Consider the following 12,103-nt stretch of genomic DNA (forward strand, 5'->3'; position numbering starts at 1 on the left):
TTGGATTAAAAAAAAAACCAGCAATCATTTCAAGTTGCTCCTGAAAACAATGACCGGGGTGGGTGGAAGGAATATAAGCTTTTCCAACAACTAACCTCTTCCCGTACAAATAAACCCTGAAGATTGTTTCAGCTGAGCCCCAGAAGGGGATTTTTTTCACTACCCATCACAGAGGCTGAGGAAAAGAGTTTCACTGTAAGCAATATACTCTTCCTAACCACAAAAAAGCCAAAGATTTGGGCAAATGGAAAATTGTGTCTTGACCTTCAGAAAATATGAGGTTAGAAACAAAAAGACAACTGGGAACATCATATTAGCCAAATGTTAACAACTTTATTTTTACATTGTATCATTATGCATTTTCAGATGCCTTGGGCACTTAAGTTTCACTTGCAATGCACATACAAAAAAATCTTTGATTTTGCATATCATAATCCAAGCTTTAGATAAACATAGATTTCCCCCATCAGATAAATCCCTGAAAACAAATTCAGAATCACGTATACATTACTGAAATTAATGCACTGTTCAACATAATCATCTTTTGTGGATCTGACTTCAACAGCACTACTATGTCCTCAATGCTAGGTGTTTTTGTGTAGCCATCTCAGCAGACTCAGATCAACAGATTCTGGATTCTTAAATGCCAAGTTCAACCAAGGGGGCACATCTGGAAGGTGCTTATTGAAACTTGATCCCTTGAGCCAGAGGCAAATCTTTGCTGTAATTGATTGTACTACAGGATAAACAGAGAAGCAGATTTAGTCACTAAAATCAGTTAGATGTACAGACTAAGGATGCCCTTTAAAAGATCAGGGGGAAACAAGGGTTAAACAAAGTTTTTATTGCTTGTGCTAGAATGCTTGAAGAGTCATTGACACACAGGTCCCCCAGGGACATTTCTGCATTTATACCTTCTACGTAGGCTAGCAGATGAAGACATGAAAACATACACTGACAACATAAGCAGCCTGCATTTCCTTCTTACAGGGAAAGGAAGTCAGCACCTCAGAAACTACATGAATAGTCCCCACTGGTATTATACTGAAGTGAAAAGACACACAAAACCCGGCACAACTGCCGGACCACAAATTGTTTGTACTTATAGGCGTACTTTATCCAAATCCAAACAACTATGTAGAATCAGAAATCTAGACTGCTATTCCAAAAAAAAAGGTCAAGTATTTATCAATCTGTACTGCTACACTGTCAAACATAGATCTAGTTAATGTGTTTATATATTATTGCTCCACTTCAAATTCTAAAATGTACATACTTTGGGGAATTTTTTTATTCCTGGGAAAAGCTATCTTCCTTTTTATAGAAAGTGACTGCATATTAACCCAACTAAAAACCAGTTATTTCAACAATTTCTTTAAAGCAGACTGAAACACAAGATTATTATAAAATACCATTAGTTTCCTATCCCACCACAACGAATAATTTTCCAGCACTTCTAAATGTTCTCACACTATCAACAGACATGAAATGTCTTCCATTGAAACTGTAGTCCTACATATATATTTCTATATACTATTGATGAACTGCACATTCTCCTACAAACCTATGCCAATTACACGATGGTTACATTACTGAAGTAAATTACATGGTGCATCTCTCTTTTCCTATCTTTTCAGGGTAAAAGCCTTTATTGCAAAATTTTACATCTCATTAGCAACAACACAGGATGGGATCAGTGACAGCCAATTTGGAAAACTGCCAGGCAATGTTCCCACATATGTAAACCCACAGCTCTTACCAAGTTGATCGTCTCATATACTGTTTCCATGAGTCACTGCCAGATTCCCTTCCACCACCAGTGTGCTTTTCACCACCTGGAAAGGGAAAGAAAAACAGGAGTTACACATCTATAATCAAGGAACATCTACATGCATTTTTCAAAAAGTTAATAAGTGACAGAGAATCACTTCATTCTTCTCTGGAAAGAAAATAATCCTAAGTATCCTCTTATCTGAAAATACCCAATTCATTTCACTTTTGTAGATGTCACAATAGCATGTATTTATTTTAAAACTGGTAATATTCATAGATATTCTTTCAACCACAGTGAGAAAATTATATTGAAACCAAAAAAGATTAGCTGTGGGCAGGGCTGTGTATAATCTATATACTCATGGCTGCGCTATACAACTGTAAATTTTAGTGTGCAACGTAAGATCCCAGAGAATTGCTGCTTTATTTTAAAAGCCCTTGTGGGTGCACAGGTGAACACCAAGTAATCTCCAAGAAACCATACAACAACAGCACAGGACTAGAGTAGTGCTTTGAAGTTCTGCTTAGCTGCTTCTCCTTCTCTCCAGCTAACAGAAAAAGAACCAACAACATAAAATCGAATGTTTCACTTGCTTATTTATTCAGAGCCTGTTCACCATCAGTAACATCTCCTCTCACAGGATAATAGCAATCTGAAACTGTATAACACCAAGGAATTTAGAAGATCACTTGCTTTAACAAATGAAGAAAAATATTATTTTATGATGACTGACTTTCAGAAATCATTCTACAAACTGGAATTAAATTCTTATTTTTACTACAAAACCTGTAGTATAAGACATCCATGTTAACTGTCAGCAGTGATAATGTTCCACATGAGATACTAAGATGAGAAACATCAATAATATACAAGAAGCTAAGTTGGGCTGAGATTTTATGGTAGAAAGGGGGTTACATTCTATAGGTCACATTAAATATTTAACTGTTTCATCCCCCCCCCCCCCAAACTATTACTTATCCTAAGCCAACTATTAAAAAGAAAGATTGAGGACAGTCAACTGTTAGCAGACTAGAACTGGCCATCAAAGCAAGTCTTCCTGGGGTCCCTTCCAAATGCTTAGTCAAGATATGTTCATCAAAAAGTTGTTAAGAGGTAAGATATATGCCATAATTTGGCTGAACTGTTATTGCAAAAACTAAGTTCAACAACTTTTTGATTTTCATGACAATCAGTGACAGAGTATTAGACAGGGACTTAGGAAAGCCCCGCTTAAGTGCCCTCTTGGTTGGGTCACTCGCCCAGTGTAACCTACCTAACAGGACTGGCACATGAAAAAAGTGGGTAAGGGGCAAGACATGTATGCCCCCATCATTTCCTCATACAAAGGGTGGAATAAAAATGTGCTAGATAAGAGAGATTACACATAATCTGCAAATATAAAATGCTATCTGTCCAAAACTGAGAAGTCCCAATCACTGGATAGTGCCAGTTTAAGAGTCTGCATAGGCATCCAAGCCAATGTCTAGAGAAGCGGTTTCCAGGAGGGTGCCCATGGTCTTGTCCTATTTTGATTCTGATGCCAACTTGCTTCTTAATCTGAAAGCTCAGAGATAAAATTAAAAGGTCAGTCAACTGTTAGCAGTTGACTAATAAAAAGTAGAAGAAGATTCATACCATTCCCTACCATCTGACTGACTAGAAAATGGCGAACTGCCAAAAGAACAGCAGCATGGAATTCGTGGAGAGCCTGTTGAGGAGGATCTTCCACATTATATTTCAATTTGTCTACACCATGGGGAACCCAGGGCAAAATTTCTTGATGGATTACTGAGAGGTTTAAACTGGCAATCCAACCTTGAAAAGTCGATGTTTTTGTTATCAGACACTGATTCTCATGTTACTTATAGAATGTCATTGTTTGCTTGTGCAGCAAAATAAATAAGGGCCAATGAAACCTCAAAGAGGCCTTCAGGATTTTTTCAGTGTGGATGTTTTTGTCAATTGGTTTTTTAAAATTTAGTGAACTGCTTATTTTATTATATTTAAATTTTAATGTTTTATTGTTCTTATTGTATTTTTCTGTAATGGCTTTTGGCTATACACAAGGTTTGACTTTGGTTAGAGTAGAAAATAGCTGAGCTCATCCTGGGTGGATATGTCTCAACTATGCATTCTTGATTTGGCCATGGACAGAGACTCTTATTTCTCTAGGCACAAGAATCTTTATCTGCAGCTATGCAGGGAGCAAATCCTCTATTTTCTTTGGAAGCTAAAATCACACAGGCAACCTCATCCTCTCCCACCAGGCAGACATTTTGTGATTGCTCTGTTCTTTACAGCAGAAATTTTATGGTGACACCTATTCCAATTTAGTAGATTTATGGAATGACTGTTTTATATTTGCATCTACATGGCTTCTAATCAACAGGACAAACAGTGATCTACAATGCAGAACGTTAACATACCAAATGCTCCTCCAATTTCAGCTCCACTAGTTGGAATATTGACGTTTACGATGCCACAGTCTGATCCCTTGGGCCTAGGAGCAACAAAAATTTAAAACGTTACCAGAATATCCCCCCAAGGGGGAGGGGACTCCAGTGACAAAGCTGAAAATAGAAAATTCCTCCAGAAACTATTTTAAGAAGATTTGTGTTTCTCTGTTTCCCTTTCTGCCCCCCCCCCCAAAACCCCCACACATAATCATAACAGGAACTATACCCAAGCCAGCGGAATATCCTGCCCAAATCCTTGGTAAAGATGCTGCTGGAGAGCCCTTGTTTTACTTCATTGTTCCAAGCAAAGGCTTCCTCTTCTGTCTGGAAGTAAATGCACCAAAGCTAAATGAAACTTGAAGATCTAAGCAAAAAAACCCACACCCCATAGTAGACAGATCTTACACAGATTTCAAAACTACATGTGAAGACACCCTAAAATGTCCTGAACAATACACTGAAGAAATATTAAGCCATCATGCTAGATTCACCCACCACTTTGTCCATCAAAATAGCAAAACAACATGCAACATTAATCCCACTCTCCTTACTAACATACTGAATGTCCAGTCATTTCAAAAATGAGAAGTAAATATGAGCTTTCAAGTACAACATTTATTTAGTTATTTATTTAGTTATTTATTTAGTTATTCGATTTTATAGGCTGCCTCATCCCCAAAGGGCTCTTAGTCCTTAGGCCCTTTCCGCACAGGCCTCCGGGCGCCCTCACGGCGGCAAGAATTCTGCCGGCGTGGGGGTGGAGGCCGTTCGCACGCGAGCGTGCGAGCGGCCCCAGCAGAGGCCGGCGCAGGAGAGGCGGCTCCGCATGGAGCCGCCTCTTCCCTGTCCCTCTCTTACTTGCCTTGTCGCCGTCATCGCCCTGCTGTCTTTCTAAGCCCCGACCACGCTGCCCTCCGATCTCCAGGGGTTGGAGGACAGCATGGGCGGGGCTTAGGAAGACAGCAGGGCGACAACGGCGACGAGGCAAGTAAGAGAGGGAAGGGGGAAACAGCGTGTTCCCGGCGGTGCCGTTTGCACCGCGCCACAGGGAACACGCTGTTTTCTCAAAAACACCCCTTTAAAGGGGTGTTTTTGAGGACGGCCTGACGTCGCCTGGAGGGAGGGGAAGGGGAGCCAGGTCGGCGCTGCTGCGTTTCAGCAGCGCCGCCTGTGCGAACGGCGGCCTGGGGGCGGCGTTTTTCCCATCCCCAGGCCGCTGTTTTTGGCCCATGCGGAAAGGGCCTTAGAGTAGGTTTCAAATACCGTCCCCATAATTTTCGTTCAATCCATGAATAACACTTTATTCTTTCAGCAATCAGATCACAAATCACAGTGTCTTGAGGATAGCCAAATCAATTGCTTTTAAAAACACAGACATTAATCTTCACAATTATTTCACCCAGAAGCAAGCCCTTAAAGGATAGTAGTAGGCCTAGGCCCAAAGGGAAAAAAAAGTTGGTGTGCAATTAAGCAATGTAGACACTCAAAACTTAGTTTGGAAATGAGGATCTAGTGGACCACTATGCAATTCTTAACTGATTTCCTATGTGCTGTATCTGACAGATGCACTTGACCACGAGAGGATTACTGGTTGAACCTCAAAGAGCATATTGCGGTTTTGGCTACCTTGAAGAAAGAAATAAAGATGCACCAGGATTCCCTGACACAGTTAATTATACAGCTGAAAGCCATAGAAGAGTTCCAAAAGAAAAGTTTAATTCTTGACCCTTGACTGGCTGGACAAGAGGGGAAAATAGTATTCTGCAGGACAATATTAACTGCCCTACCCTTAAGATGCAAGAGACAATTGTTCAGTTCAGGGAGATGAAAAACAATAGATCCACATATATACACTTTTGCATTAAGAATGTGCCAGTAGTTTTAACCCAATAAAATCCAGCGTAATGTTAATATAGATACCAGTCATGGGTTTCAGCGGCAGTTCCTGCACAAACACACCATTCCAAAATGATGCCACCACCCACACAAACAAAAAATGAATGCCTTTAAATGCAGAACTGAAGTATCAATTCCAAGCAGCGACCAGTTCACATAATTACATTGTTTCATAAGCTACAATTCATCTAGGTTTGTTGATTCAGCAAAAACCAAATCATCAGAAAACCTGCAAAAAGCCCCATTCAGTATTTGGGTTATCAGGTTGTCATCCATTTAAAGTTTAAAGGAATTATTCCACAGTGTATAGCCACTGGGAAACCCTTTAAAAAGGCTTGAAAATTGTTCCCCCGTCCCAAACCAGAGAAACACCCACACAGCCACCCCTCCTTACTTACCTTGGTTGATTCTCTCTGGTGGGCTTACTGGTGGGGGCTGAGAAGGCTGCTTAAAATCCACCTTCCTGCATTGCTGAAGAGCCTAGCGAGCGTGCGAGCGGCCCCAGCAGAGGCCGGCGCACGAGAGGCGGCTCCGCATGGAGCCGCCTCTTCCCTGTCCCTCTCTTACTTGCCTTGTCGCCGTCGACACCAGTCATGGGTGTGTTCCCTGGAGTGTTCCCTGCCCTCTTCATGCACTGTGTGTGGTTTCCAGGGCAACAGGGAGGCATACTCATGAACAAATTAGAGAGCTTAGTGGAGATTCTTTCCCATCCAATAGCTGTCATGCATTTCTACATGAGTTCTCACCTTTGCAGAGAGGAGGGGAAGTAGGAAGAAAGCTGCCATTGGCCAATGGGATCGCAGCATAACTGCCAGCGCTTTTTAGCCAATCCGGGAAGGTTTCTGAATCTTTTTGGTGCCTGGCCAGACAGTATAAATTACAGTGCTGGATCCTGGCCAGCCCATTCTATTCCAGACTGAGGTTTTAAGTGATACTTCGAGCTTTGTCTTTGAACTCGACCTCCCTCAGTCTGGTTTATGAAGCACCTGTCTTTGTGGGATCACCTGCACACTGGAGTCCTATTTGCCTGCATATAAAATATGTTGAAGGGTTTGACTGACCAGTCTCATTTTGCAAAAAATACTTTTACCCTTTTAAAATTGTAATTGCTGCTTGTTTTAGTTGCTTCGGCTTGGGGCAGAGGCGTACTGGCCTAGGGAAATGAGGATACCCATGTCCCTGGGTGCACGTGTTTCAGTCACGTGGGGGGCGCCGGAAGACACCCCCCCACATGACCAAAGACATGCGCCCACAACCGGTACCCCCCCCCCCGCCTAAACTCAGGCACCAGGAAGTGGTGCGGTGGTGGATGGAGTGCTCTATCTGCCACCCTGCCAGTTCTTAGAGCCCGAGCAAGCTGCTTGGTTTCCAGCCGACCGGAGGCCAAGAAGCTTACTTGCGAGTCGGGATCCAGGAAGCGGCGCGGTGGTGGATGGAGTGCTCCATCAGCTGCCCCGCCACTTCCTAGAGCCCAACTTGCAAGCAAGCTGCTTGGCTTCCAGCTGGCCGGAGACAAAGCAGCTGCTGAGGGAGGATGCTGTCCACCCCCCACCCCCCGCAAGCTGACACCTTCTCGGAACGATAGAAGTGGGGTTGAGGAGTGCCCAGCCGGGCCGCAGCAGGCTGCAATCAGACCAACCCACCTCCATCGGAGCCTGCTCTAAGAAGGCCCCAGCTCAGAGGTAGGGTGGGCGACAGCCTTCCGCAGGCCCGCTGGGCACCCCTCAGCACCGCCCCGCCAGGCTGTCTGAGACCACCCCTGGCTCAGGTAAGTGCAGGGGACAGGGCTCTGCAAAGTGAGGGCAGCACCCGAAGAGGGTTTAATCTCCAGGCACCATTTGGCCCCCATATGCCTCTGGCTGGGGGGGGTGGGGTGGCTGAGGCCAATGGCCCAAAGTTAGGCCTACAGGCATGGTTTGACCTGTTTATTTAAAAGTTTAAAAAAAAAAACCCTACCAAATTTTACTGTTTGTTTCCTTATTTTTCCCCTGATCTGTAAAAGTTAAATAATTGGCTGTTTGTGTTTTTTAAGAGGTCTGATTTAAGATTATCATTGTTGTTATCAGGTTTGTGGAGAGATCTTTAACCTTCATAGTTAAATCTCACCCCCTCCCCTCCACTGTTGATGCTTCACTGGTGTTTCTGTGCTTAATTGCAGGTTTGGGGCAGGTTTGTTGGTTTTCATGCTGTTTGTAAGATTTAATTAAGGCTTGTTGCTGCTGTCACCGGGGTTGTATACAGTATAATAGCTGAATCTTCTCCACCCAACTTGGTATTATTTCAGTGGTACTTCTGTCCTTGCTTGCTGGTCTTGGGTGTTTGTTTTTTTTTGCTTTTCTTGCTGTTTGCAGAGTTATAATTAAGGTTTGTTGTTGCTGTTTCCACGGTTGTGGGGAGATCTTACAGTTTGACAGATGATTCCTTCTCTCCTTTCCATCCCTTGGTAATGTTTTCACTGGTGTTGTGGTTTGGTGCTTTCTCTGGTCGGAGTCAAAGCTAGTAAATGTGCCCTCTGTCTTGGTGTTGTAGCATTGTGTATTGCTTTGGTTCTGTTATGGTGTGATGTATTGATTATGTGAGGAATTGGTTTTTTTTTTCCAGAATGGCTCTGTTGTTGAGATGTTATTTGTAGGGGTATGGTACTCAGAGGGCATGCCTCTCTGTTTTTCTCCACAGGAAAAAATGCCTTTTTCCCCCTCCACTTGAAACAGTGAGAGGTTTGTTGTTGAGATGTTAATTGTAGGGGTATGATAGTCAGAGGGCATGCCTCTCTGTTTTTCTCCTAAAGGAAAAAAAATGCCATTTCCCCCCTCCACTTGAAACAGTGAGAGGTGGGGGGGGGGGCTTGCTGTTTTGCTGTAATTGAATTGTGCTGGAAATTTTGGGGGGGGGAAGTAGCTCTGTATGGGGTGTTCCAGGCAGGGGTACTAAATTTGCCACACAGCTGCTGGTGACTCTCCTCACAGGAACCACTCGTTTGTTGAAGTTTGGGGGGGGGGGGGTTCCAATTTTATGGTCATCCAAGTGAAAGAAAACTTGGTGCCCATAGAATTGGATCCCCACCCAATGTGCCCCCTACAGATGGCAAACTGCACCCCCCAAAAAAATCTAAATTTAAAAGAATCTCGGCTACTGATATTTTAGAAAACATACTTACATCGCACCACAGATCTGATTTACTTACCTTGAATTTTAGCACATACAGAATAGGAGCAAATGTTTCTGTCTGCACAGTAGATGCATTATATGAAAGGCCAGTCACAATGGTTGGTTCAACATAGTTTCCAGGTCGCTCTATAATCTGGAAAAAACAGGACTCATTCGTTTCAGACAAGCCAAGCAACATATAAAATATTGCATAGTTCACTAACTTACTGAACTGTTTTGGTTCACCAGGATGGAAAATAATCACCTTGTAAAATTGCATCAGTTGCTGTCATAAATATAGTAAAGCCATTGTCATAACTAATGGTTATGTCTACAATGATAGCAATCATATAGTAAACATATTTGTGCAAACTGTGCCTACTAAAAAGAGTGAAAGTGGGACAAAAAGGTAGCTGTTCGAACAAATCTTCTTTGTGGCACAGAGGCATTTTATCAGCTTCAACCAATATGCCAGCTATGGTCATTCCTCAAGAATCATGATCCATGTTCTGACAGCATCTAGGGCAGGTTATTGTAATGTGCTTAACATGGGGCTGTGTTTGTCTAGATAGTTCAGCATGTTCATCAGAGAAAGTCATAGCAGAAGGTAGTAATTGGATCCAATCTATTGTATTGTGTGACATAACCTTTTAACTGGCAATACAGGCTTGAAGAGAACATTTACCAAGCCGCAGGTTTTGCCTTCCCATTGCTGGGCAGACATTATGGGGTAGTGTCAGACTAGTACCTTTTCAGGGATTGCCATATTTCATTTGCAGGGTGCATATAGAAGAATTCTAAGGAGAGACCTAAAGACAATATTTTGGCCTCTATAGTTTTCCACCAATCTGAAGATTGCAGTTCAAAAAGGGCTAGATAAGTGAGATTGTCAACCTCATAGTTGAAGCAAAGGCGAGACCAGAATTTTAATGTGACCATTCCAACAAATGCTGTTCTGATTCAACAGGACATGCACAGGACAGAATATGGAACACAATGGGGTATCTCAAAAATCTTATAGAGAAATTTGGATTGAACTCTCTCTACAGATTTATTCCAGGCACCAATCCAAAGGGGGACTCCATAAAGGAGTTGATGAAACACCTTTGCACTGAAAACTTTTAAGGCCACTGGTATGAATTCATGTCCTTTTGAGAAAAATAAACAGACAACAGTATCAACAGTATTCTGGCATCCCCTAATAGCTGCCTCTCTATGCTTTGCCCAATCTGCTCTGAAGTGGAAGTGAATCCCCAGATATTTAAATATTCTAACTTGTTCCAGGCCGATCCCATTAAGAGGTCAAGAGTGGGAATTAAACCTGTTTGAGACAACCCTTACTTTTGATTCAGCTGTGTTTATTTGAAGCAGGTTGGTAGCGCAGTATTTGTTGCAGTGGTTAAGAAAGGTGGACTCTAAACTGGAGAAGCGAACTTGATTCTCCACTCCTCCACTTCTGGGTGACCTTGGACCAGTTACAGTTCCCATAGAATTCTCAGTCCCACCTACATTACAAGGTACGTGTTATTGGGAGGGCAAGGTGATTGTAAGTTGCTTTGAGATTCCTTACAGTAGAGAAAAAGCAGGATATAAAAACCAATTGTTCCTCTTCTAGATTGGTAATGGTTTCTAATTGGTACCTTAATGGTTTATTATTTTGTAATCCACCCCAGGCAGTTCCTAGAACGGTAGTATAAAATTTTTCTAAAATACATTTGCAGCCCTCCATAGTATCAGGTTTTTTTCAAAGTCATCTGCATGGCAAATTCCAAAGCTGCCAACAGAATCACACTTATAGAGGAACTGCACTAAAGTCCTCGTTTCCCCACCTTTCCTTCAGCACAACATGCAGATATGATTAGGATATAACGAAGCTGAGAAGAAGATACTAGTAGGGGGTTCCTTATTTAGTTGAAAAAAATGGATAGAAGATCTATAAGGAAAAACTAAGGCCCCTTCCGCACACGCAAAACAATGCGTTTTCAAACCACTTTCACAACTGTTTGCAAGTGGATTTTGCTATTCCGCACAGCTTCAAAGAGCACTGAAAGCAGTTTGAAAGTGCATTATTCTGCGTGTGCGGAATGAGCCTCAGGTACAACAGAATTATGCATTTAAATGAGGCAACAGATGTAAAGTAGCCTATTCTTTTATGAAGCTACCCAACTGATAGCAATCATCTTTCAAGACCCTGATTCACGAGCCCCCATCTTTTGAGACTAGGCAGATGACAATCCAGGAGAAGGTCTTTTCAGTTATGGCATCAAAACTCTGGAACTTGCCTGTCCTCCTGTTGCTATTTTCTACCATTTCTTCAGGGATTCCTCCTTTCTTCTTTAATGACTGTTTTTTATATTATATGCATTTTAGTTTTAGTTGTTTTAATGGTGTTTTTTTTTTGGAGATGTTAATGGTTTTTAAGACATGTTTCATATTTTTTTAATCTACTAGGCACCTTGGTGGTCCTAACTGGAGCACAAAGATGGAGCATACATTTTGTAAACAAATAAAGTGTCTGGAAATTTTTAAGTCTTGGGGTGATATGCCCCACCCTCATTTTGGGTAGAAAAATGCTTTTGGGAAACACTGCAGTATATGCAATGCTTATTTTCTTGTCAAAGCTGGAAAATAAGTTTGCATTTAATAAATAATTTTAACTTAAAATTGTACTACTTGGCATAGTTATTAAATTTAAATGTGTCAGTATTTTTACAAGCAAATTGTGAACATATCCAATACTGCAGAAAGAGCTGCAAACTGATGCATTCTAACCTGGCACAGAGCACTGACTTTTTGTACAAAATGAGAGGTAAAACAAAAGTTACACTTG

General features: G+C 41.9%; 1 protein-coding gene across 1 annotated transcript in view; it reads right to left on the reverse strand.

Annotated features, from left to right (window-relative positions):
• Positions 1–313: 313 nt before the first annotated feature.
• ALDH7A1 (aldehyde dehydrogenase 7 family member A1) overlaps positions 314–12,103 on the reverse strand; it is a 34,405-nt gene continuing 22,615 nt past the window's right edge. Inside the window, exons 14-18 of the mRNA XM_048503729.1 lie at positions 9,311–9,427; positions 4,457–4,554; positions 4,201–4,274; positions 1,760–1,835; positions 314–736 (exon numbers count right to left, since the gene is read on the reverse strand). Coding sequence (XP_048359686.1) covers positions 682–736; positions 1,760–1,835; positions 4,201–4,274; positions 4,457–4,554; positions 9,311–9,427 — 420 coding nt within the window. The 3' untranslated portion in view covers positions 314–681. The remainder of the gene's footprint in view (positions 737–1,759; positions 1,836–4,200; positions 4,275–4,456; positions 4,555–9,310; positions 9,428–12,103) is intronic.

Source organism: Sphaerodactylus townsendi, linkage group LG07 (assembly GCF_021028975.2).
Source record: "Sphaerodactylus townsendi isolate TG3544 linkage group LG07, MPM_Stown_v2.3, whole genome shotgun sequence".
In the NCBI taxonomy this organism is placed as follows: Eukaryota; Metazoa; Chordata; class Lepidosauria; order Squamata; family Sphaerodactylidae; genus Sphaerodactylus; species Sphaerodactylus townsendi.